General features: G+C 41.4%; 1 protein-coding gene and 1 long non-coding RNA gene across 3 annotated transcripts; one reads left to right on the top strand and one right to left on the bottom strand.

Moving 5' to 3' along the window:
- Positions 1–1,881: 1,881 nt before the first annotated feature.
- rogdi (rogdi atypical leucine zipper) lies at positions 1,882–17,695 on the top strand. The gene is made up of 11 exons (XM_062408625.1): positions 1,882–2,086; positions 4,673–4,744; positions 5,531–5,613; positions 11,781–11,835; positions 11,927–12,007; positions 12,147–12,242; positions 12,350–12,448; positions 14,383–14,496; positions 14,582–14,631; positions 14,846–14,972; positions 16,287–17,695. Exons 1-11 carry the CDS (start codon positions 2,012–2,014, stop codon positions 16,326–16,328), a joined length of 894 nt encoding a protein of 297 aa, XP_062264609.1. The 5' UTR covers positions 1,882–2,011; the 3' UTR covers positions 16,329–17,695.
- A 1,061-nt stretch (positions 17,696–18,756) lies between these two features.
- On the bottom strand, positions 18,757–25,071 carry LOC133971324 (uncharacterized). Of its 2 annotated transcripts, XR_009924371.1 has the most exons (5): positions 21,558–25,071; positions 20,400–21,088; positions 20,079–20,240; positions 19,890–19,982; positions 18,757–19,708 (listed from the first exon to the last, which is right to left on the bottom strand). It is a non-coding gene; the product is annotated as an uncharacterized LOC133971324 (long non-coding RNA). The 2 variants fall into 2 exon arrangements; XR_009924370.1 differs by having other exon boundaries at positions 20,400–25,056.
- Between the last annotated feature and the right edge of the window lie 2,703 nt (positions 25,072–27,774).

The raw sequence follows: 27,774 nt of genomic DNA, 5'->3' as shown, positions 1-27,774 counted from the left end.
TTTGCACGTTTAAGAACTAACTGAGTTTTGATCTTGCTCTGGAGATTATATCTGATCTATAATATTTGCATTTCAATTCCACACAAAACCTTCCAAAACACAACAGTTTTACAAAACAGGCATATTTTCATATTTTTGACCTTGAATCAGTTGATCACTGTTACTGACGCAGCATTTGCTGGCGACTATTTTCAGCAGTGGATTATTCTCTAGTGAGTATTTCTAACTGAAGGATGGTGTGTGTGGCACTGACTCATAATAAACTAATGTGTGAGTTAATGAAGGAACAGTGAGGCTCACAATTGTGTCTAGCATAGGTTTTGGCAATGCCATGCAAAATACAAGATACTGTAAATGTTCAGTGATACACAGGCTAGAAAAATATAACAAATCTTCAGACTTAAACCAGCTGAGGAGATGTCAGCTCATTATGATGTACTGGTTAAATATAGTTCATGAAATGGAACAAAGTCTCAATATTCTATCAGCCTTTTTGAGATGAGGCCTTCTCCCCTCTGGGTGGGTAGGTGGATACTGACCCTGTGTAACTTGTATCATTGTGCTGGATATAAACCAAACTGGCTCAGATACCTGGGTATTTCACTTCTGTTTCACAATCTAGTACCTATTACCCGGGTGATTATCTGAGCCACGTTTGTGGTGCATGCCTTGGGCTCCAAATTGACTGGTCTGGACATGTTGGTTCTTCAAAGCTCTACACCACCAGAACACAGTATTTAAAGCAACAATCTCTCATTAGATCTCAAAGGAAGAGTCGTTTGGACCAGAAAATTAGTTAATGTGCGGTATTCACACTAAAATGATCATTGTCATGAACCATGATGTAACTAACTGACAATAAATTGGCACTTTTTCACGTTTAGGTCTTGTTGCTCTAACACCAGCTTCAGATAATGTTTGAAACCAGCTTAAAAAAAACATTAGATCCAGACAATGTATCCATACATATAAGCACATGAGAGCAATTGCTGCTCACATAAATTATGATATGAGAAAATAATGATAATGTCAGATTTATAAAAGATGTCAAAGAACTTCAAGACGGACATGTGCTCTGTCTGAATAAAACTGCAAGTCTGCTCAGCAAATACAAGCCTCTGCATACACAGAGGAGTGACCAGGACCAAACCTTCCCTGCAACACTACCACTGAACATGAGAAGTCTGCAGAGCAATATCTGCGTAAGCCTCAGGGGCTGTGGACAGATGAAGTTCAGATCTACAATCCACTGAGGCCTGTCTGGAGAATTAAGCAAACATTTGCTGAGAAGAGCATCCTATCAGCTGTGAGGCATGGGTGTGGTTATATGAATGTGTCACGAAGGTCGTAGTTAACCATCTATGTTTAATCCTCAGGGCACAGTGAAGACATCCTGTTCTATCAAGCTTCACACAGGAATAGCGGCAGGAAAAGTGAGACGATGTATATATATATATATATAACCCTACTGTTAAATATCAGTTTCAACAGGGCCTCTTAACATTGTCCGTGAGCGGAAGTTATTCCAAAATAAAACGTCTGATAAGAACTAGTGGGCGGGTCTACTTTAATAGTGAACGTGTGACCAGCCTAATGCTGCGTTCATAAGCCTCTCGTAAAGAACATAATAAATTTCCACCGTGTTGGTTCGGTCGGAATGAATAAGTAAATCAACAAGCTTAAATTGAGAAATAAGACGTCAATCTTCACATTCAGTACATCCAATCTGAAATGAATAAACATTTATGTAAGTTTAATGTATATACATAGATATTTATCGTTGTGCCTCTATTACGTCAGGTGCTGGGGATCAAAATTTATTTTTGTTTTCTATTTTATTCAGCGCTCACTTAGGCACTCAAATATCCGACAACACCTGAAGGCATCAGACCCTCTAAGCTAGTGAGGCTCCTTCATCCACAGCAGAGGACAGAAGAAGAAGAAGACGAGCAGAAGGAGAAGAAGAAGAAGAGGAAAAGAAAAAGGTGTTGTTATCAGTCCGCTGCTCACCATGCTGAACCCGCAGAGGTCTCTGTCCGAGCTGCCCAAGATGTCCGCGGCCAGTCAGGTGGAGAGAGCCGTACTGGTGAGACACAGTGTGTCCGTGTGTGTGTGTGTGTGCGTGTGCGTGTGTCTGTGTGTAGCTGGACCACACAGGTTCGGTTTGAACCCGCTGTGATAAATGTCATTGCCAGTTATTTTCTAAATGATGGAGTTATGTTTGTTATATGGAGCCTCTCGTGCAGCCAGGAGCAGTTCCACCCTCGCGCTACCCTGCAGGTGCTACAGACCGCTCGAGCTGTCAGCCAGTCTGTCGAGATGTTGTTGTTGTTGTTGTTGTTGTTGTTGGTGTGTGTGTGTGTGTGTGTGTGTGTGTGTGTGTGTGTGTGTGTGTGTGTGTGTGTGTGTGTGTGTGTGTGTGTGTGTGTGTGTGTGTGTGTGTGTGTGTGTGTGTGTGTGTGTGTGTGTGTGTGTGTGTGTGTGTGTGTGTGTGTGTGTGTGTGTGTGTGTGTGCACACATGTCTATGTATAGTTATGAGGGCCAATTCTGGTTCAATACCATCAATGTGAGGCTGGTCCTCACAAATTCACTGGGCTGTTTAGGCGATAAGACTTGGTTTTAGGGTTAGTGTTAGGTTAAGGTCAGGGTTAAGATTAGGCATCTAGTTGTGATGGTTAGGGTAAGGGGCTAGGCAACACATTATGCCAATGAGTGTCCTCACAGCTAAACAGAGATGTGTTTGTGTCTCTCCCTCTCTGTGTGTGTGTGTGTGTGTGTGTGTGTGTGTGTGTGTGCGTGCGTGCGTGAGTGCTGACTGTCAGACCTTACAGAGTGAGGATATTGGATATCTGATTCTCCATTGAAGGTGTGTTTGAGGGCTAAGACTTGGTTTGACAATTATGAAAGGAATCAGGTTTAGGTCAAGGTCAGGTTTAGGTTTTGGGTTCCACATTTCGTTTGAAAGGTTAAGGTTAGGTTACTTTGAGTTGTCCTCACGACCAGAAGAGTGCTATATAAATACAGACCATTTACCATATAGTGCAGAGAGAATGTGTCATGTCAATGAGTGTCCTCACTAAGATAGAAATACAAGCATCCGACACTGGCTGTCAGGACCAGGTGACCTCATGCGGACCAAAGCTCAGTTCTAATGAGGAAAAACACTCATCCTGAGGTCCAGTTAAACTCTTCAGTTGTTAGATGGGTTAGGGTTAGGGTTAGAGGTACGTATGTTTGCGTTTGTGCGTGCGTGTGTGTGTGTGTGTGTCTGTGTATGTGTGCTTGTGTCTGTGTGTGAGACACCTGATAACACTAGATAAACCAACCAAAGTAACTTTGAAAATTAGCATAACTGACAATTAACTCAACATTTTGCCTCAGCAAGCAGTTCTTTCATCACTGTCATTGTTTGGCTGTTTGACGTTGTTTGCATATGTAACTATGTAAACAGCAGTAATGTAACTTCAACTACACTAAAGCAAGCACTATGTTCACTGTGCTGGAACCTTAACAGATTCCAAGCCTTTACAAACTGATGCACTGCAGGCATGACAATGTAGTTGGAAGATAATTAAATAGATAAAAGGAAATACACGTCAAACTAATTTCATCTTTAGAATTACAGTTTTGTCTTTTTCAAAGTTCAAGTTCAAAGTTCCACAGCTTTATTATCATATGCAGAAATTAACAAGTTATCAATGCAATGCTATTCTTACTTATCTTAGTTAAAAATAGAAATAATGAAAATCGTATATAAATGAAAAAAGTGTTCCTCACATAAGCTCTGCAAACCTAGTTTGTGGTATTGCAGTTCCATTGTCCTGTATTGTGGTTTTAGAATATGAATTTAATTTACTTACTTTAGCCGTTTTTATCACAAACAATTACATTTGATGGTGATTTTATTGCTGCTATATAGCAAGTATGTACATAAATTGCACTGAGAGGGGTTCCTATATAATAATGTCTACCACATAGGGCTGCCTTGTTTTCAAACTAGAATATCACTAAGAGGAGCACATACCTCTGCCAACAGTCCCTTAGTTACAGGTTTCTAAACCTATTTGTTAAAATATAAGCTGGAATATATGAAACTACTTTGAAATTCAGCACATTCAGATTTGTATTTGGATCCGCATGAAATTACCGTTATTGTGAGTTGTTCTCTGAGAAAAAATGTTGAAAAACACCATATCTTATAAGGTTAAAGAAAGTTGCAAATTTTGCTCCACCACACCCTTCCCCCTGTTTTGTTGTTATCTGCCCAGTAGTTTTTACGTAATCCTTCTAAATGACAAACAAACGGAAGCAGATGAAAACATAAGCTCCTGTCCAGAACACATGCAATCCACTCATACAGTGCTGAGTAAAGAGAGGTATACAATGTAGTAATGATGGTGCAGCTCATGAGTGAAAGTGCAGGGTTCAACTTACAAGCTATGTAAGAAAGCTGCTCCTACACTTTACAGGCATGTAAATGGAAAACAATGTTAAACTGTGTTACAGGGTTTATGACTTTAGCAGCAATCTCCTTTAATACCTCCGTCACAGAATCTAGCTCAACAGGAAAAGCTCCTCAGACCTGTCCATGTTGCTTAATGTACACAATATATCCCTGTTTGCTTTACGTTATCATGGATCAGTCACATCTTCATTTGATCTGTCATGTAGGAGGAGGAATTCAACTGGCTGCTTAAAGAGGAAGTCCACGCTGTCCTGAAGCAGCTCCAGGATGTCCTCAAGGTAAAAGTTAAGACTTCATGTTTACAAATGATTGAAGTTATGTCACTGAACTCATTGTCACATATTTTAAGGGCCTTTGCACCACTATACATGAATATCAGTTTCCTTGTCCTGCTCTTTTGTAGAATGTCCTTCATGGTTCTTAAGGAAGTTTTTAAAGAAAATGAAGGAAGACCTGAGATTTCAAATGCTGCATAATACACAAAGACAACCAAATAGAGAAAGCCTGCATTACAAAATGGTGGCAGCGAGTTTCAAATGATAGATATTTTTTTTCAGACAGGGATGGTTTAACAAAGAGGTGCTATTAACATGCATCATAGGAAATGTAATCTCCGACTTTGATTGAGCTTTACATGCACAAGAGCTACAAGTCATTATATATGAGCTCCTGCTCGGTCCTTTATGCTTATATTACTTCCCCACTGCTGTGCATTTTGCCAAAACTCCATTTATTTACACTTTACTGAGAATCATTGATTTGTCAAAATCAAGTTAGAAAAATTATCTAAAAGATTATGATCATATCATCACCAGCCAAAGTCTGTGAATGATTATATTGCATTATCACCCTGTTTGGCTGTAATGTGTTTTCAGTAGCTTTTGTAGTAAATTGCAAAGCAAATTGTAATTGGATTGTTGCCCAGACGTAGCATAATGGATCAGAATAATTCAGCAAAAAGTCTCTAGATTACCTGAAAGCAGTGAATAATCTACTGTGTCATCTCAAGGCTCCAACTATTTTCATTTTGTGGAAGTGACATTTTGCTCTGCTGTTGTCAACAGGAGGCATCTAGACGTTTCTCAACGCCGACACCAGGTCTGGAGAGTCAGCTCAAGCAGGAAAACTTCATCCTCGGCAGCTCAACGTAATACGTCATATCTCTAAGCATTTCATTTCAAGGTGCAACAGTTACTGCACAGTTACAATGGTTGGGTCGACTGAAACACAGTGAGGCCCCATGTCTGTCACATAGCAGTGTCTTGTCTTGAGCAAAGTGGCTGCGGTGATTACAGTTCTCTGTTTTTATCAGATTTCCTTCATCTGGTTTCCAGAGAAGTCATGTACAGTGTGTTTGTTGGTATGGGAGGGGCATGTGACACAGTGAGCCGGGCAGCCCTAACCTTTCGTGGAGAACTGAGGCTATTTTTAGTGTAAACAGACAGTTAATGTCTCAAACACAAGTATTCATGTAGCCTAAGGGCATTTGCACACTCTCTGTACAATGTCAGCTAGACAGTGTGATCACACAGTGCGGTATTGGCCATTACATGCACCAAGTGCTGGGGGGCTCTATACGCTTACTATGCAACTGTGTAGGGTTACGCAGACAATGCAAGGGTCCCACCTCCCTTTTATGTTAAAGATGTTGTTTACAACTCTGATGGGCGGATGACGCAGAACTATCCTGATGGTCACAAGAACAACATGTAAACAACAGTAATGTTGACGTCTCTCTAACCAGCCCTGTCGCTTGGTCTCTGTGTGTTTGGCTTAGATGGAATTCTTTCACAACATTCTCTTGGACTGAAGGATTAACTCACTTGATTTATGTAGACAAAAGTCAAGGTCAAGATGGCCTCACAAGTATATCTCTGTTTTTCTTAAATGTGATATCTTAAGATCAGAGGGAATGTCTTCAAATTTTGAAGAAATATTCACTTGCACTCAAAGATGATCTGAATAGATTTTGGTGGCCAAGGTCACATGACCTTACATTGTTTTGAACTGAATATATCAGTAATAACAAAGGGAATTTCATTACATTTGGCACAAACATTCACTTACACTCAAAGATGAACTGAATAGATGTAGGTGCATGCAGGTCAAAGGTGACAGGGACCTTGTATCCATGTGATATGACATCAGGATTGTTAGTTAGGATTTTCATTAAATCTTGTACAATTTGCTTGGACTCACTGATTCGATTTCAGTGGTCAATGTAATGGTGACTCCCCAAAACATGTTTTTGACCTCTTAAATGTGATATCTCAAGAGTGCTTGAGGGACTTTTTTCCATCTTGGATCAGTTGGCCCTTGGACCAAGATTTTCAGGTACGGTGATAATGTTTCAGTGGTCCAAGGTCACTGTGACCCTATATGAATCTGGCGGGGGGGGGGGAGTATGTAGAAATATGTAGACGGAAACTGCACTGGTTGGAAGAGGCATTCAACTACAGTGGGGATTTTCTAGATTTGACTTTGAAATACAACTTTTTATTATGTTTGAGTAACACCAACAGGTTACAGCATTTAATTACATAGACTGTGGTGGACCACCTTAATCAAATTTTTTTTTTTTACCCTGTATCATTGCTTCGTTGTCGCTCGCTATTCCTTCGGCAGCACAGGGAGAAATTCGTCCTGCGTAGGTGGCCCATTAAAAGTTCATCATACACCATCCACAAAGTATTTAAGCACCATCCTCAGCAGGCAGACAGAATTTGGCATAAACTGTTTTCTCTGCACCTTAGCATACAAGTCACCCACCCATTCCAATAAACCAGTGGTTCCCAAACTTTTTACAGTCTCGTACCCCTTCAGACATTCAATCTCCAGCTACGTACCCCCCCCCCCCCCCCCCCGACGCACGTATACAGCATATATAACACTTGAAACTATGAAATTGTCAGGGATTTCAGGACTCGGATGGAAGTTTAGATCAAACAGAGTTTATCTATCAATTGTCAGTTATCAATCAGTTGTTAATCATGATTGTCAGTTTCTTATCGATTGTCGGGAGAATTAACGATCGATTTTTGATTAATCGTTAATATTTTATATTAAAATGCACTATTTATAGGCTCTGTTAAAATGCAGTGAAAATATAGATCTTTCTGTGTTGTTACCTTGCCGTGGTGGGGAGGCTTATGTACTTCCGTGATCCTGGAGGCTATACCGGCGGGGGGTTATACCCCTGGCAGGTCTTACCAAGCCGGGCAGGTTTTAGGGTAGAGGTCTGACTAAAGGCAACACCTGGTCCTCGTGGTTGGGGGTTAGGCGTGGGGCTAACAACCCCACCCCATAAAACAATACCTGTTACAGAAACGCAAACAAGAGTAAACCAAGATATCCCGCCCCGGAGTGAAGATGGACCTCCGTCAGAAGGATTTATGAAGCAGGGTGGTGAAAGCCAGAAGCACCTGGAAGCCACTCTGCCGAAAACCATCCTCTCAACCGGTGTTACAACCACCATCGGTACATGGAACGTAAGGACCATGTTCGAAGCTGGAAAGACCGCACAAGTTGCCACCGAGATGAAGAAGTACAACCTTGCCATACTCTGACTTAGTGAATCAAGATGGACGGGTTCTGGACAGAAGAGGCTTGTCACAGGAGAGCTGCTGCTGTACTCAGTCCATGAGGAGGACAACGCACACCACACCCAGGGAGTCGCTTTGATGCTATCCAAGGCTGCTCAGAGAGCACTCATGGGATGGGAGGCACATGGCTCGAGAGCAATAGCAGCTACATTCAAAACAAAGAAGGAAAGAATAAACATGAACATCATTCAGTGCTATGCCCCAACCAACGATAGTGACGAAGAGAGCAAGGATGAATTCTATAGCAGAATACAGACCATCATCCAGAGATACTCAGAAAGAGACATTACCATCTTAATGGGAGACATTAATGCAAAAATAGGAAGTAACAACAGAGGCTATGAGAGGATAATGGGGCAGCATGGTCTAGGCGAGATGAACGAAAATGGAGAGAGATTCGCAGAACTATGTGCAAATAACAACCTTGTCATAGGAGGAAGTGTCTTCCCCCACAGGCGAGTACACAAAGCCACATGGGTATCACCGGACCTCTCCACTGAGAACCAAATAGACCATGTATGTGTCACAAAAAAGTTTAGGAGGTCCCTCTTAGATGTACGAGTCAGAAGAGGAGCTGACGTAGCATCAGACCACCATCTTCTCGTTGCCAAAGTCCAATTAAAGTTGAGGAGAAACTGGACAGGTGAGAAGAACCAGAGAAAGAAATTTAACACAGCACTTTTGAGAGATCCAGCAGCAGCAGAAACATTCAAGATCAAACTAAAGAACAAGTTTCATGCCCTGCAAGAGCTAGATGAAGAAGGTGAGGAAAGAACCATAGATGGGATGTGGAAGGTAGTAAAGGAAGCCGTAATTACAACCTGCAATGTAGCACTGGGACCACAGAAAGATAACCACAAGGCTTGGATATCAGCAGAGTCAATTAAGAAGGTGAAGGAGAGGAAAGAAAAGAAGGCAGCTCTAAACAGCAGTCGTACAAGAGCAGAGAAAGTAAAGGCACAAACAGAGTACAGGGAAGCAAATAAGAACGTGAAAAAAAGCTTGAAGACCGACAAGAGGAACTATATAGAGGCCCTTGCATTAGAAGCAGAAGAAGCAGCCAGACATGGGAATCTGAAGGACCTGTATGACACCACCAAAAAGCTGGCAGGAAAGACCAGTAAACCTCAAAGTCCAGTAAAGGACAAAGAGGGAAAGCCAATAATGGGGGAGGAAGGACAGAAGAAAAGATGGTTGGAGCATTTCAAGGAACTTCTCAATAGACCAGCCCCACAAGACCCACCACACATCCAACAAGCAGAAAGGGATCTGCCAATAGACCTCAGCGTACCAAGAAGGGAGGAGATCAGGAAAGCCATTAGAAAACTTAGAAACGGCAAGGCTGCAGGACCAGATAGCATCCCGGCCGAGGCACTGAAGACGAACGCAGAGACCATGGGAGAGATGCTCCACCCTCTCTTCAAGAAGATGTGGGAAGAGGAAAACTTCCCATGCGAATGGAAGGAGGGCTATCTTGTGAAGATGCCAAAGAAAGGGGACCTGAGCAACTGTGGAAATTATAGGGGGATCATGCTACTCTCCATCCCAGGAAAGGTCTTCTACAGGATCTTACTGGACAGGATGAAGGATGTGATTGACCCCCAGCTTAGAGACCAGCAGGCTGGCTTCCGCAAAGACAGATCGTGTACAGACCAGATTGCTACACTGCGCATCATCCTGGAACAGTCACTCGAGTGGAATTCACAGCTATTCATCAACTTCATCGACTACGAGAAGGCCTTCGACAGTGTGGACAGGGAGACCCTCTGGAAGCTTCTCAGGCACTATGGAGTGCCAGAGAAATTAACTAACATCATCAGAAACACCTATGAGGGAATGACCTGCAGAGTGATCCACGAGGGACAACCTACCGATGCCTTCAGTGTACAAACTGGAGTGAGACAGGGGTGCCTACTATCGCCATTCCTGTTCCTGCTGGCAATGGATTGGGTAACGAAGCAATCCACAGCAGGAAGAAAAAACGGCATACAGTGGACAATGTGGGCGCAGCTCGATGACCTGGACTTTGCAGATGACTTGGCCCTTCTCTCTCATACCCAGCAGCAGATGCAGGAAAAGACCAGCACCATCGCAACCAACTCCGCTCGCCTCGGTCTCAACATCCACAGAGGGAAGAGCAAAGTCATGAGAGTCAACTCTGCCAACACTGCACCCATCATGCTGGAAGGCGAAGCTCTGGAGGAGATTGAGGAGTTCACCTACCTTGGCAGCATTGTCAACAAGCAGGGTGGAACAGATGCAGATGTGAGAGTCAGGATTGGCAAGGCCAGAGTTGCGTACCTCCAACTAAAAAACATCTGGAGCGCAAAAGACCTGGCCATCACAACAAAGATCAAGATCTTTAACAGCAATGTGAAGTCAGTCCTACTCTACGGTGCTGAGACATGGAGGACTACGGTGAATACAACAAATAAAATCCAGTCATTCATCAATACCTGTCTGCGACGAATCCTCCAGATCGACTGGCCTAACACCATCAGCAACAAAGAACTGTGGGAACGTACCAGCCAAAAGCCAGCGGACGAAGAGATCCTCCAACGACGTTGGAGATGGATAGGCCATACTCTCCATAAACCAGCCACAAACACCACAAGACAGTCCCTAAAGTGGAATCCCCAAGGGAAAAGAAAGAGAGGTCGGCCGCGAAACACCTGGCGTAGAGACTTGGAGGCAGACGCCAAGAAAATGGGCTACACCTGGGGACAGCTTGAGATGTTGGCCCAGGACCGGGATGCATGGAGAACTCTTGTTTGAGGCCTAAGCCCCAGAAGGGGTAGTAGGCGATGATGATGATGATGATGAACAACTCTTGTGGCAGTTAAACGGGATCCGCTCACTGGTTACACTTGAAAATATGCGCTACTGTTCTAAGCCCCGATGAGAGTGAGCTAGCTGGATTTGACGGTTCTCGACTTCTCAGTCCGGTGGTTGTCACCCCTCACCCAGGGCCAGCTCTGTCTGGGTCCGAAGGGGCTAATTTGGAGCTAGACCTACTACTTGAAGAGAGCAGTGGACTCCTCAGGCGCTCATGGAGACGTTTAGCTTCGCAGTGTTGGCAGTGAACGCAACAGAATTAAGTCTATGACAAAATGTCATCTAGGAAATTCTTAAGGATCAATTAATCGATTGTCGATTAATTATGCCCATCCATCGTTTTTACTAACAGTCACTAACCTACCTGTAACTTTTATTGGCAGTGTAATTATTTTGCTGAATATGGGTATACATGAGTATTTTTGGCAATGCGACTTTGCTATTTAGACTATTTCATATTGCATGATTATTTATAACTCAGTTTGAAAATGTAAATGGGCTTATTCACTTTGAAAACGCAAATAAAATGTTCTCCCCATGTACCCCCTGAACCACTTCGCGTACCCCTGGGGGTACATGTACCCCAGTTTGGGAACCGAGGCAATAAACAAACAAACTCTCAGACAGGTTAAAAAGTTAGCAATGACTGATTGGAGTGTGTACAGCATGCACTGTGATGCTTTTCATTTATTGATAAAATATTGATACTTTAATCTCTGTGACTTCTAGATGCTCAAGTCACAGCTGGTTGGAATAAGTTGGTCATTTATTTCAAGTTATAATCTTTCTGATCAGATATACATCTTACACTCTGTAAACATTTTCCCTGCTATAATTGGTCTTCTGTGGGTAATCAAACTGTGATGTTGTTTTGCAGCATGGATCAGGTGAAGGGGGTGCTAACTCTGCAGGGAGAGGCTCTGAGTCAGGCTGTGAGTTTGACGTATTCTCAATCAAAGCTTTCTTCCTTTCTAAACGGACATAAAACTTTGATTTAGCTAAATGTTTTGCGTTTCTTGACAGGACATAAATCTGAAGGTTGCCAAAAGTAGCCAGGTGCTGCACTTTCAGTTCAGAGAGGACAAGCAGTGGAAGCTGCAGCAGGTCAGTGTATAATGATTCCAAAGACATGGAGAACCACAGCTGTAGCTGTAGGACTTTTGAGATCATAGTAAATCGGAAACCCTGCCTCACTCATCCCTCTCACCACTTCATCTCTGTCTTGCCTTCTCTCCTCAATCAGATCCAGGATGCCAGGAACCATGTGAACCAGGCTCTGCAGCTGCTGAACAGCCGTGATGAGAGCTACCACTTCCAGACAGGGGCTGAGGTCAATAAGGTCAGCCCCCAATCTGGGCCACAGAGCCCTGTTCCAAACATGGATGATATCCCAGCCTTACAGGGGTCACCTCTTGTACTAACTTCATGTTTCTGGTTGCTCTGTAGCTCATGGATGCAGTGATGCTGCAGCTGACGCGAGCACGAAACCGCCTCACCACCCCCGCCTCCATGACGCTCCCTGAGCTGGCCACCAGTGGTCTAATGGTACAGGCTTACAGACACACACATTACACACACACACACACATTGCACAGACGCACTCACAACAGGAAGCAGACAGAGGCCAGGAAGTGATGTATCAACTCCTTTGCAGAGATTACGTGATCAGGTTTACAGCACCCTGACACCGTAGTCGGCTCTTATCACAAAAAACTTTCTTGACATGTTCGTCTGTGTCTTCTATGTCTATGACATGGCTTTTTCACTAGGAGACATTCATTTTTTAAATGTTTGCATCTGTAACTCGTGGTGAATCCAGCGGGATTAACACATCGACTTCTCCTGTATGTCTACATACATTATACTAGGAGGCCAGCAGAGAAAGGCCACAGAAACTGCAGAGCGTCTCACTTGGACATTTGTGTTCACACAATCACCTTCTCCAGAGAAAATACAGAGGAACTGCAGAGTTCAGTGCATGTCTGAAAGCAGCTTTATAGACGATGGGTTGTTGAAGACACAAATGTATATAGCAGTACATGTACAAAGCAAAACAAATGTGTCCGTCTCTGTCCTCAGGTTTATCGTAGGCTGTTTCTCCTGATTTCGTCTGAATCCACTAGTTCCAATGAAAAGATAATCTCTCTGTTTTCTGGCCATTCTCTGGTTTGTGACTCATTAATACCAAACCTTCAAACGGTTTCATCTTGATATTTGTAATGGACTTGGAGGTGAAACATAATCCAGGAATTCATGAATAAAAATTATAGATTGGACAAGTTTCAGAAAACTGAGCCCTGACCTCAACCCATCTATCAGCTTTAGAATGAAGAGGAACACCAGCTGTGAACTTTTCACTAAATTTTGTTTCCTTTTGTTGTGTATTTTAAGTAAGATTTTATACATAAAGAATCAAACTGTTTAACTTGAACAAACTACATCCAGACTCTAAAGACAAAGGCCCGGTTCAGTCCGGGTGTTAACATCCCTCTGAGGTGATCCAACCCCAAGTGGTCAGCTCTTAGTTGTAAAAGCCCCCGAGACACATTGAGGACACATATGAAAGCTGATAACTCAGACAGCTTTGGGAAGTGGTCTGATACTCACATAGCAACATGATGTAAGTCCTGTTCTTTTAAACACCAACACTTTTTTTATTTTGATTTCAAACGAGTAAACATGTGTTCCATCGTACAGTTGAGTGTAGCACTCATACATACTTTAACTAAAGACACTTCACATGTTAAGGTTGAGACCCTACAAAACATAAGAGAAACCCAACAGTTCCCATGATAATTTGTCATGGGAATTGTGGAGAGAAAAACTCCCTCATTAACTGGAAGACATTTCTAGCAGAACCAGAACTATGTTTTCAGTCTGACCCAAAATAAATTTAGTTGGTTTCGGCCTCCAGAACACAATTTGGGAGCTGAAGGCTCTACACTCAGATATATACAGATTCTTTGTTTGTTAAGGGCTTTATATGTGAGGAGCAGGATCTTGAATTCTATTCTGAATTTTACAGAGAGCCGAGAAGCAAGACAGGAGTAATACGATTTCTCGCTCTAGTTCCTTTCAGCACTCATGATGCAGCATTTAGGACCAACTTGAGGCTTTTCTCAGACTTACTGGGACATCCCGATAGTAAAGAGTTACAGTAATCCAGTCTAGAAGTAACAAATGCATTGACTAGTTTCACAGCATCCTTCTGAGACAGGATGTTCCTTATTTTCATAATAATGGCAGGTGGAGGAAACCTTTCCTAGAGATTTGTTTTATAAGTGGGTCAAATGACATGTCCTGGTCAAGCATAACTCTGAGGTGCTTCACACCAACAACCCCCCTGAGGTGAAACGACAGTGTTGCCTCACCAGTCAAGTCCAGTTGTACTTGAATACACCTTTCTTGGGTTTATTTATCATGAGGCCTTGCAATCTTCCCTATTTCTCCATGTTCCTTTCTTTCTCTTTCATGTCCAGAAAATGTTCACTCCTCCCATGCCTGGAGATGTGATGGTGAACTTTTACATCAACTTGAGCAAACTGTGTCTGACGGTCTACCAACTCCATGTGCTTCCCCCCAACACCACCAAGGTTTGAACTTGTGACTCTCTGCATCACTATATAATGCTACACTCAGTGCCGTGTGGATGTCTTTCTGACTCTTTCATCTCAATAGAATTTTAAACCAGCTGGAAGTTCAGTGTTGCACAACCCTGGAGCAATGTTGTAAGTCCTGTTTTCTTTTCTATTCTTTCTGTTCTAAACACAAGTAGATGTGTAAATAATGATTACAATGATTACCTTAAATAAATATATAGCAAGAGAAAAGAAACAGTAGTTATTGATGCCAATCTATTAGGGACTTCAACACCTTTTGTGGAGTGGAGGTGTAACTTCCCCTTCGTCTCTCTTTACTTTCTGTGAACACTTCCCCTGATAGTGAGCTCAACCACAACCGTTTTGAGGTGAGCCATGTTCACAAGGTGGAGTGTGTGGTGCCTTGGCTCAACGATACGCTGGTGTTCTTCACCATCTCCCTGCAGCTCTGTCAACAGCTTAAGGACAAGGTACATGTCTCTCCTGAAGGATGACTCCGTCGCAGTTCAAATATAGATCCAGTTGTTACAAGTCCATTTTAAAACAACACACATATGACATCAGGAAGGATTCACACTTGATTTGACTGCTAACGTCTTTTATCTGCTTCAGGTGAAATTATGCATGACCTACATTTTTTGTAGTATTCCATCACCAATGAACAGATGACTACAGCATTCATATTTCACATGGCATTTGTCGATATGAACCCGACCAAGTCCAAACCTATCCTTTAAAGGAGAATTCCAATATTTGTAAACCTAGGCCTACTATGTGTTTTTAAATGTGGGTGTGTAAATGAATGGTACTTACAAAAACTTCTGTCAAGTAGATCATCTCCGCTGGCAGCAGCAACACAGCGGTAATGGCTACAGTTTGATCTTATGGGGAAACTGTGACAGCCCACGAGCGGTCTGAAGGGTTATTTTCCATCAGTCAAAATGTTATTTTGGGTCTTTTGGCTCTAAGACTTTGGCAACATAACAAATGTCTCGCTCATGAGAGGTCCCAGTCTGAATCCTGCAGCAGTTCATTGTCCCTCATCTACCTGTTGCCGCTTCGTTAGCTCTTCATTCAAAGGAACTCTTTGACTGTATACTCCGGCTCAAACAAGTATCTATCAAAATCTAAAACTTCATCAACACATCAGAAAAAGATTCAGACATAATTGTTTCTCTAAATAAATTCTCCAACCCTCTCACCATTCTACCTCCGCCTTTCTGTAGCGACCCAGGTGAACGGTCTGTATTTAGTCTTGATGACCACTCAAAGTGCTTCACAGTACAGTTTTACCTTCACGTATTGACACAGGCATTCATATAGTGCATCTAAGTGCAGGACTGTTCTCTGTGTGAAGGGGCAATGTGGGGTTCAATATCTTGCCCAAGGAGATTTTGACTGGGATCGAGCCGTTGACGTTCTGGATAAAGGATGACAGCTCTAATCCCTGAGCCACAGCCACCCAAGTGTCACAGGACTTGAGAGTGAGACTATAAACTTTTAGAGGACACTTTGTGGACTGCTGCTGTTGACTCATAAGATAACATTGTAGCCACTGCTGTCGCGTTGTAGCTGCTGAAGATCTACTGGATAGATTCAAAGGGATGTTCCATTCATTTACACACACATATTTACAAATAAAGGGCCGCTGTTTAAAAAACATTGGAATTAATTAATTTTTTTCGGGCCACATGCTCAGTAGATAATAATTTGCTGGTGTATAATTATGAAAGCGTAACTTGACTAATGCCACGCTAAGCTCCTTTGTCCTCCTTTCTTTGCAGATATCAGTCTTCTCTAGTTTCTGGAACTACAGACCCTTCTAATCCTCCTCAAGTCAATCCTCCAATCTAGTATAAGGGACATCCTGTGAAGGTTTTTTTTTGTATATGTTGTTCACCCCCTCATTCACTCTAAGGCGTTGCATGAATAGGCGAGGGAGCCAATCACATTTTAACAGATGTCATTATTTGCCATTTCCCACATTGCATCTTACAGCACTGACTTGAACTTCGGAAAGAACGAATGTTGTTGTTGATTTATCAGTAGAATTTTTTGTTACAATCAAGCTATGTAATACTAAGTATTTATCCCAAAGTTTTCATGTGAACTGTTGTGTGGAAAGTTAATGTGTGTAATCAGGGTTGGAAAACTTAGAAGAACAGTAAGAAGTTATGGCTCACAGCAGGAGTTTTTTCTTGAAATGTTTATTATTTCCTTAATTTTCCCCCAACATTTTGACACTCCCATGTGAGACACATGGTCATAAAGATGACATAAAGAGGCTCCAAACATATTTACTCAGTCAGCTACTCTGGTGGTTCTCACTTCTATAAAGTCTTTTCTCTGGTCAGAATTATTTGATGAGTTTCCAAATGCACAGAGTTTTCAAAACCCCTTGTTTCGGTTTCTTCTCACACAGAAAACTCCAAGTGAACCAAAATGCATCTCTACAAACCATGTGACAATCCTCACTCCTTTTATTGGGCTGCTAGAGTGTGTGTGCTTTGCCACATCACAGAATGCAAAGCACATCTGGCTACAGAAGCCGATGAGGCATTTTGAAACTTTCTGGAAAACTACATTGATAGAATATCAATGTGTACAAATTGTGCCCGGGTACTGGTCATGGTCAACACCCTGGAGTGATCCAGTTAAAGGAAAATGTCAACATTTAGTGAAATCCTGGAGTTAGTTCAGTTTGATTCTTCTCTCATGCCTTTTAACTATTGAGCTATTTTAACAGGGAATAACTTGACTCTGGATTTTATTGTACTTTCACTAATCGGGACATTCGAGTAGAGTTCAATAAGTTGTTCAATTATCAATGCAAGGTGTGTCATTGGATCCTTAAATATTGTGAAGACAAAATAAAACAATTCTGTGAGGAGACACAAAAGTATTGTGAAAACATTCCCCATCGTGAGCTCTGATGGGATTAAAATCAGTCCTTTACAGTCACTGTTAAGCTAATAGTCATGTCTGTGATTTCAAGTGTTTGTCTGTTCTGTGATCATATTTATTTCACATATTTTGCACAATTTATTGATTCCATGTGAACCAAACACTAATCTAATTATGAGCAAATGACTTCATTCCAGTAAGTGTTATTCTCTATTTTGAAAAGTTGTTTATCATATCAACTATTAAATGATTTTTCTGTGCAATAAAATATTCAGAACACTAATATGTCTGATCTGTCTGGCTCTGTACTCCAGCTACTGTGAAGCCACATGTAAAGAGGTCTCTAACTCCCGGTTTTCCCCACTTCATTGTGTTTGAGCATTGAATGATCAAATGCATTCATTCATTAATTTGTTACCATGTGATCAGGGTAATGTAAAATCACTCGTGTGAGTGTGAGGATGAAGTAACTCATAGTTATGAGGTTATCTCTGAGATGATCAACGTTTTGAGCTGACCTCACTTAAACTCAAAGTCTAAAGACAACAAAATGTGGTCAGAAAAATACATTTCCCCACAGTAATTGACAGAAAAAGTTTGTTTTCACCATAAAAGGATTCCTATCATATGATGTCATATGAATAAGTACTAAGTCAGAAAATAATGTCATATAGTTTAATAATTTATTAACTTTGGTAACCAACAAGAAGAAAGTCATCCCTGAATCTGAAATCAATCTGAAGGTGTTTCCGTATGTTGGCCCTGTGTGACGCTGTTGACCTGTCCAGGGTCTACCCCGCCACTATCAGCTGGGATTGGCTCCAGCTCCCCCTGCAACCCTCAAAGGATAAGCAGTATGGATAATGGATGGATTATCATCAGGGCCAGCCCTAGCACAATTGGCGCTTATATATTATTATAAAATTATTTCTTTGTTCTTCGAAGTTGCTTAGACACACACACTCTAACCATAAGCCTCAATGTGCTAGCATGTTCTGACAACACCAAGGAGGTACACTGAAAAAAAAAGTCTGTTTGATTAACATGAAAAAAATATGGACATCGGTTGCACATATTAAAATAATGTTCAATCAAAGATATTTTATTATGTTAAATATACAGAATTATTTCTTGTAAAATAAACATTACTTCTTTATTCATATTTAACAGAACTATTATATGTTAGGTATATTCATTTTACCTATGTTAAACAAATATGACTTTTATGTTAATTCAAATATATTCTTTAATGTTAAGTATATTAAATTTCTCTATGTTAAACCAACATGACTTTTTAATGTTTTTTTAAAGCATTTTACATGCTCAGTATATTCAATTAGAACCTTAAAGCAACAGAAATTATTTATTTAATCAACATGCAGTGTTATGTTAAATCTACCTAGTCTGCTCAAGTAACTTTCATTATTAAGTTATAAAGCATATGCATAATTTGCATATCCATTACATATAAGATTATTTCTGTGCAAAATTATTTTTTCTTTGTTAATAAATGCTTTTGGTACATCCTTCAATCGGCCATCCTAATCTCTTATCTAGAGCAAGTATCATAACATTTTCAAAACAAATAAGGAATAACGAAAAACAAATTCCTTTTCACAATCTAACTGCATTTTCCTCAAAGTTTTACACTTACACTACAGACGTGTGTAAGGCTTGTATGTATGTGTAAACATACAAGAACATCACCCACTTGATAGAACACGGCCTGTTTTTTCTTCACACGAACATGTAAACCATATTCTCAAGAGAGCATAAACACCTCAATTGCTACGATTGACACAATCATTCCTTAAAACAGCTTCCAATTAAAGACAAAACACAAAAACCACATCCTTAGATGTTCCACATTGGGTAAATGCAAATAATTCTGACTTGCACTTTGGAGGGCCCACTAAACATCCAATACTGTGAGAATCTGAAAATAATTCAAATTACAAAGAAAACAATTATTCTCCGTATAGAAATAGACAGTGTTTGACTGTGCCAAAGGGCTCTGAAATATAAAAGTAAAAAAGTCCTACTTCCTCACTGTTATATTTCACAGTGTTAAAGGTATTAATAATATTTTGCCAAATCCTAACAGAGGAAAAAAAAAATCCCCTTTTTCAGGTTCATTGCATACATTAGGCCAAATAACAACGTTGTTCAGATCACGCAATATCTGCTGGCCTTCAAGGATAATCCCAATGTCCTTTGGTTGACTGGTGGTATCATGTTTGACAACGTATATTCCCACCGTAGTCTCCTCAATGGCTTCCTCGAAGATGGCTCCGTCCTCTGCCTTCAGGGTTCACAATCAAACAAAACACAATGAATATACAGTGGAAATATTATACATTTTTTAATTCAAGATCACTACCATATTGATATCGGATCAACTGGCTAGCTATTCCATATTGTTTCAATAACTACATATTTTAGTTCTCAACAAAATATCAAGGTAAAATAATAAGTATACTCACCACAAACTCTCTCACTAAATTTACTGGGTCCTCGTTGAGGTACACACACAGCCCCTTGAGAACGCATTCCCGTCCTATGTCAACGTCATCATCCTAAATCAAGGGGGGACAAGGAGAGAAAGACATTGGTCCTCAATCAAATATGTACACGGTCAACTCAGTATTTTCTTTCCACAAATTCATTCTTACTTTACTCTGAGTTATGTGTTGCAAAATGCCCTGTAGACGCTTGCCTATCTGTCCTCCTCTCTTTTCAAATAGCTTCACAAGTTTGTCAGATAGCACGTCCAGTTGTGAGATAAATCTGGATTGCAGGGGCATGGTGGTAATACGCTTGAATTCTGCATTTATCTGAAGACATAAAGTATCACAGAAAAAAATACTTTAATTTTTAACTTTGCCCAAATACTAAATAATAAATAAACACATGACATAACATTTTGCTAAGCGTCCACTGCACTATCAACAGATTTAAATCAAAATTGCAAGCAAATTTCGATAATCACATACCTCATTTACTTCAAACAGCGCTGGCCATCTTGCCTGGAGCTTGTCCAGTGAGGGAGCCTCTCTCAGTCAGGCAGGGATGTTTTGAGATGAGTGCTTCTCCAACAGTGGTAAACTGCTTATCAGTGACGTAAAGTTTGTACCGGACTATTTCTTGCACCAGTCCTTCGAGAATGTTCGACCTGAGTTTATGATCTGGAGTAAGCAAGGTACCCTTTTCACTGAATGCTGCATGACCCTGCTCAAGTTTCAGCCTTGCATCATAGCTAAAATGAGGAACACGGAAGATGCTGGGCCAAACCGACCTTGAACCGGAAGGCACTGATGACGAGAGTATGTCAGTGTCAACACACCCACTAGACAGGAATGAGGATTCTTCAGGAACATGAGCAATTGCAGAGGTGGAGAGGCTATTAGCAAACTGGGGAGTTGAGGCTTCTGTCAAGGGGATTACTTTGATGGTCCCTCTATCCTGTACTTCATCCATTGAAGTTAGATTCAGAAACTCATTTCCGAAAAGTACATCCAGAAAATTGTAGTCTGAAGTTACAGTCACGTCCACATTGTCTTTGTACCTCGCTAAAAAGATCAACGGTTTCAGGAAGTCCATTTTGAAAAGTTAACCTTTGGCTGCTGTTGTCTCCCAGGATTACTTGAGAATGGCCGGGCAATTCATCCTTATATTTCTTGATCTGTGAAGAAGATAAAAAGATTAAATTTTTAAAAGATTGTTGCATTTTGTTTTATTTTAAGATGCACTTTCCCTTATGTAAGGACTTTTCTTTTTATATATAACTCATTAAGTTGTAAAATGGGCCTAAATTGTTTATAAAATTATTTATTACCTTTTAATAATTGTTAAGACCCGCCAGAGACCCTGTGATAAAATCAACCAGTAATGTTTTCAAGTTCAGCCTTCAAGGTGGAATTGTGGCTAAAAACTACAAGCTTAGAATGTAACCCACATGTATGTGTGACATAAAGTATAGTGAATCATGATTAGAATAAGCAAAAAACTCAGAAAATATGGTATATCAAATACAAACAGAATGTGGAGCAAAAAGAGGCATTGCAAGCAGAGTGCCAAACTGTGAAGGCAGAGGCCATACAAATTGTAATTCATCATGTATATTATGCACCAGTTTTTGGAGGTCAACTCACCTTTTAGGAGGATGTGCCTTTTTAAGGTAACCATGCGGCTCGATCCAACTATATAGTCGGCCAATGGATAGGTGTCAGTGAGATCACTGAGTGCCACAAGTTTTATTTCTCTTGACGGTAACAAGTTTAGTTCAAAGGCTCTGTAGTGTGCACTGTACCACCCACACAGCACTTTCACAATGAGGAACAACTCCTCATTTATAATACACATCTGGATGATTTCAGCAAACTCTGGCAACCCACTTGCTGATCCATGGGCAACTATCATGCCCTTGCTGTAAGCTATGTCACTACTTGATGCATTATTGGCAAGATGCACCTCAACTGTGTTGGGGTATTAAGATTAAGAACCATTTATTCATCCCAAACACATGCACAGACATGCAAAGGCACACTCATGCAGGTAGGGAAATTTAATCTCTGCTTTTTACCCATCTGGTGCAGGACACACAGAGCAGTGAGCGACCATGTACTACGCTCGGTGAGCAGATGTTGGGGGAGTAAGGTGCCTTGCTCAGGGGCACTAGACAGGGTAGGGAGACTCTTGGATTTTTGGACAGATCAATCCAGGTTTGTCTTTTGTTGTCTCTCCGTGGAGTCGAACCAGAGACGAACCAGAGACCTTCTCTGCCTATAGTCCAAGTTTCTGCCACTAGACCACTGCCTCTCCCCGGGTCCATCTTGACCTAACAGCCTGAGCCACTTCCTCTTTCAGTACCTCAACTGGTAATGTGGACACACTTGATACATCAAGGCTAGATTTACCATAGGATGGTGAGTTTAGGTGGAAAGCAATCATAAACTGATGTTTTGAAGCCAAAGTCAGAGGAACATTCTTAAAGCAACTTGTATGCTTTACAATCCGCTTAAAGAAACTATGTTTGGCTTCGAATCGCATTGTCCAGAGTGCGACTAGAGGGCCAAAACACCTTATCATCTGAGGATAGTGCTCGAGATAGTGGTGCTTGGGCAGAAGTCTGACACCAGGGAAGAGCTCTTTGTACCTCTGTCTGTGCTCAACTATTTTGCTTTCAAGCTATGATATGGATTCATCTGTATGTACAGGAGCAACAACTAACTCGACAATATCTTTTAAATCCATCAACACTAGCCATGCTGGCTCATTTTCTGGCACTAGATGTCCAATCACAAATGGGAGAAACCTCAGTAGATTCCAATTTTCATGGGCATTGCCTCCAATAGTTTTCAGCCCTAAGAGATTCTGTGGCACAACATGTGGTTTATTTCTTTTGTCTGACCATTTATAGGGGAAAGCCAATATAGCTTTATTCAGCCCATCTAATGTAAATAACTTCCTTGATATCATTGATTGACAAGCAGTAAGCCAGCTCCACCGGGACAATACCCTCAAATACATCATGAGCAACATCAGGAGGAAAATCAGAGACAACGTGAAAATGAGACCGATTTTTGGTTAAAACACACTCTCTTTTAACTCCAGAGCAATGGGCATTATTCTCAAGAGCAACTTTCAAATTATCAGCATAAACCTCTTTAGTTCTTAGGCTAAAAGCACCAGATGCAACACAGTTAGACCTAATATCAGAACTTTTTGCAGTGCAAAACCGACAAAAGAAATCACCTGAAAAACATTCAGTGAAGCCTGCAATACCGTGCGCCCCCAAGTTATCAGCAACAACACTCTGCACTGTACCTCTAAGAGACTTGCCTAACAAAGGGACATACACACCAAGGTTCCCCAGAGTTTGAAGATCTCGCAGAAAAGGTTCTAACACTTTGTCATAACCATATATTTTTACATCAACACTTTTGCAAAGTACTGCAAGAAAAATAGATGATAAAGATGAGTGAGAGCCTAGTGGCAGGTTACCTAAAACCCAATAAACAACACAAAGCTTATGTTTCTTCCGAGATGTGCCTAAGGGATTGCAGGTTTCAAAATCGTCCACATATAGACGCACAGATATTCGTAATTCCTCAGTATTCAAAAAGCTATTTTCCTTAAAATGCAAACCATCTTCAGGGGACCTGAATTCAAAGAAAGGGTCAAGTTCAATGTCCTGCTGTCCTCTATGATTTTCAATAATCTTATCAAGAATGACTTTGCAATTTAATATTTGCTGCAAGGATTTTAATAGTGGGACATACTGAAAGGTGTGTTTTTTTTAATGATCAAGTTTGTAGGTAATTGGCTCCACAACCCTGAATTTTTCCTTGTAATATTGTTTACGTTAATATGAAGTGCTAAGAGGGCCACCTTTTTCAATTGCTCTATGAACTGGGTTAGATGAGCAAACCACTGTGGTGATTTCAGTAACAACAGAGTCATCAACTTGGAGGTTATGACGCTCAAAGATCTCACTTACAAAATCTCTGGATAGTGGGACTGATGCAGAGCTTAGGATGTAGTTAAGTTCTTAAAAATTCATCGATAGCTGTACCTGGCACATCTACTAAATACTCCAATTTAAACAAGGCTGTGGCCAGCTGCTGCTCAACAATACTTGGGGGTGAGTTGTGTTGGCCTTTCAAATCTAGGGATGTAACCCAAAATTCCTCTTCCACACACTCCTCATCCTGGCAATCCACAAATAAAATCATGTAATGATGGTGATGCTAATGTCGTTGTTATCACAATACCAGGTATAAAATCAGTTAGGCTGTGAGGTGTGTGTCGGCGACTCTTATGAGACTTAAAGGTTCCATAAATACTGGTTTGAAAACTACAGCCAACAAACATGCAAGAGACATTTACATTTCTCCTTAAATGTGTGTTGATATGAACAAAGTACTCCCTTTCATTAGATAAATGTTTGCATTTACAAACGTGACAGCTGAAAGTAGATAATTCTTTATGAGTCTGACTAACTTGTGTGGAATGCACTCTACTTTGATGTATAAATAAAGCATTCCATGTCTTAAATGTGCATGGACAATTTAAATATGTACAAGGATAGTGAATGGTGCGCCCAAAATGTGGATGTTTGACTTTATAATGGTTAAGTAGTGCACACCTACTAGCAACAGCAACTGAAAGCCCCTTACACTGCCACATTCAGTGGAGAGAGGGAGAGAGAGAAAAAACATTTAAACACACAAACATTATCTCATATTAACTTGACCTAATAAATCAGAAAATTTACAGCAACATTTTCATACCAAGGTATTTTGAATGTCTTCCAAATCAAGTTTAAAAAGGTCGAGTCAATAAATAAAAGCATTTGAATACTCACCATTTACTAAAGAGCCTGTGGGACAATGTTCAAAAGAACAGTCAACCGTCTCTTCACCGATTACCTATCAAGGAAGAATACATTTTTTAATTATTTGTATTCACACTGGGGCTGCACAAAGATTGTTTAATATCTTGATGAAGCTAAGACTTGCAATGAATAAGCATTAACATAATATAATATATTTTAGTTGGCGAAATGTGAAAACAAAAAGTGAGAGCAGGTCAGACTGGAGGCGAACACAGAAACTGCAGCTCGGTAGAAACCAACTGCAGCTTCTGCTCTGATGAAGAAGCTGCGCGCTGATCTCAGAGCAGCTGAGACAAGAGAAACTCTGTGTTTTCGATTGTTAAGAAGCAGTCAGTCAGTGAGTGACCGGCTGCCTCACGTGAACAAGCTCTGCTCTCTGTGTCTCTCTGATCGAGACCGATGCGCTACATGGGAGCGCGCGCACACACACGCGCGCGGACGCACGCCGGCCCGCCCGCCGGCCCGCCGGCCCGCCCGCTCCTTGTACTTCATGACGGCCTGATACGATGATGTTTAAAAAAATTATTGTGACTTAGTCAACCACCAACATTTTCGTCTTGTCTCATCAACGAAAGATAAAATAGATTTCGTCATTTTTTATTTCAAACACTCGTTACGTCTTCCGTCTCAGTCATGGAAAAAAGCTTGTTAACGAATATTTTTCTTCATAGTTTTCTTCAACGAAATTAACAGCAGGTTTCCATCTAAATAGTAAAATATATTGACACGGCAGAGCGTGAATGCGAGGTTCATGGAACACCATTTCGTTTAGCCCTAATTCACACACATATACAGCCGTTTTTATTTTCTCCTTAACGCCGATATTTCATACATCTCATAGTTCATCATGGTATTGTAAATTTAACATGGAAGAACTTCGGCCGAGCAAGGCGCCTCAACTGATGTAAACTAATGCAAGGAATAGCAACTTTGTAAGATTGGTACCTACCAAAGACGTTCCACTCCGTGTAACAGCGAAGAAGCCAGACACTTAATGGAAAAAAAACTGCGTCACGCCGCCATTTCATGCATCGGGCAACACCTTCCCCTCCCCCCACTGCATGGCTCTTAACTTCATGTGCCACAGGATGAAGTGCGCTACACGATGAAGTGCGCTGCAGGATGATATGCACTGCAGGATGATATGCGCTGCAGGACGATGGGCGCTGCAGGATTAAGTGAGCCACAAGAGGATGTGCGCTGCAGGACGAAGTGCTTTCTCCAGTCTATTGCCCCTGACCTTCTTCCTTTTCTTACCCATCTAATCAACACTTCCCTGTCAACTGGCTGTTTTCCTAATTCTCTGAAGGAGGCAAGAGTAAATCCTCTCCTGAAGAAACCCACCCTGGACCCGTCTGAAGTAAATAACTACAGACCTGTCTCTCTCCTTCCCTTTGTTTCCAAAATTCTTGAGCGTGCTATCTTTAATCAACTTTCCTCCTATCTTAACCACCATAATCTTCTTGACCCTCACCAGTCTGGTTTCAAGGCAGGTCACTCAACTGAGACTGCCCTCCTTGCTGTCTCTCAGCAGCTTCACACTGCTAGAGCAGCCTCTCTCTCCTCTGTCCTCATCCTTCTAGACCTCTCTGCTGCATTCGACACAGTGAACCACCAGATCCTTATTTCCTCCCTTCAGGACCTCGGTGTCTCAGGCTCTGCTCTCTCCCTGCTCTCTTCCTACCTCAATGAACGCACTTATAGGGTAACTTGGAGAGGGTCTGTGTCTGAACCTTGTCCCCTCACTACTGGGGTTCTGTCCTAGGTCCTCTCCTCTTCTCTTTGTACACCAACTCCCTCGGCTCTGTCATTCACTCGCACGGCTTTTCCTACCATAGCTATGCTGATGACACCCAACTAATCCTGTCTTTTCCCCGATCAGAAACACAGGTAGCAGCACGAATTATATAAAAAATGTAGTGATAAGAGATGCAGTTCAGTAAAAGGGAAAAGTGCCTGAAAATAAATCTACCTCGAATACTGTCTGAACAGTACAAATATCAATTATTTTACATCCCCAGCCAGACAACTTGTATATTAGCTAAGGAAGCTACAGGGACTCCACTCGTGTGTCAGCAGTTCATGAGTCTGTTTGAATAAGGCAGTCAGGTTATATTAACTTTTTTCTTTTTACTAAATAGTTCCGACATCCTGAGCGACTGTGGCTGAGGGGTAGAGCGGTCGTCCTCCAACCTGAAGGTCGGCGGTTCGATCCCCAGTCTGACCGATCTGCATGCAGAACTGTCCTTAGGCAAAATGCTGAACCCAGAATTGCCCCTCATAGAATAACAAAGTGCTCCTAATATATGCACTGTATGAATGTATGGGTGAATGTAAAACTGTACTGTAAAGAGTTTTGAGTGGTCATAAAGACTAGAAAAGCGCTATATAAATACAAAACCATTTTACCATCCTACCAGTAGTATCGAATCTACATGTAGTAACTTACTGAAGTATCAAAAGTTATTTGTACATAGTACTACTATGCAGCAGAATTGCCTCGGTTATCAAAAATTAATAATTATTATAAACATTGATGCATCGATGGGTACGTAGCTGATCCCAGTGGGGCTAGTTTGAACTATATGGTTGGCTTCAGTCCCCTTCACGTCCTGCCCACTGTACTGTGTTGCACATTTAATGATAAACCGATGAAGGTCGATGCAGCCAAATACAGAGACGCTCACATGACTTGAGATTGAGACGATGGTTCTACTTTCAGCAAAATCACCCTGAGAGAACGCCGCAGTTTCTACAGCGCACAAAACCTCTTCTCACAACAACATAACATCCCTCTGCTTCTGTATCTGTGTACTTTTATGGTAAATGATAAAAGGTTGGCACAGCCGTCAGGGGCAATTAGGGGTCAGGAATCTTGCACAAGGACACTTCGGCACGTGGAATAGGGGAGAGAGGGGTTGAACTGCCTCCTGTTTAGAGAAAGACCAGCTCTACCTTTTGAGCCACAGCCA

The sequence above is a fragment of the Platichthys flesus genome, chromosome 16, assembly GCF_949316205.1.
Source record: "Platichthys flesus chromosome 16, fPlaFle2.1, whole genome shotgun sequence".
In the NCBI taxonomy this organism is placed as follows: domain Eukaryota; kingdom Metazoa; phylum Chordata; class Actinopteri; order Pleuronectiformes; family Pleuronectidae; genus Platichthys; species Platichthys flesus.
The sequence above is the reverse complement of the archived record's forward strand: the minus strand, read 5'-3'. Positions and strand labels throughout refer to the sequence as shown.

Excerpts from the sequence above, each read along its gene's own strand:
- rogdi (XM_062408625.1), top strand. The coding sequence starts at position 2,012 with ATGCTGAACCCGCAGAGGTCTCTGTCCGAGCTGCCCAAGATGTCCGCG. Across the intron at positions 12,008-12,146 it reads AGCAGTGGAAGCTGCAGCAG|ATCCAGGATGCCAGGAACCA; the intron begins GTCAGTGTATAA and ends CTCCTCAATCAG. Across the intron at positions 12,243-12,349 it reads CAGGGGCTGAGGTCAATAAG|CTCATGGATGCAGTGATGCT; the intron begins GTCAGCCCCCAA and ends GTTGCTCTGTAG.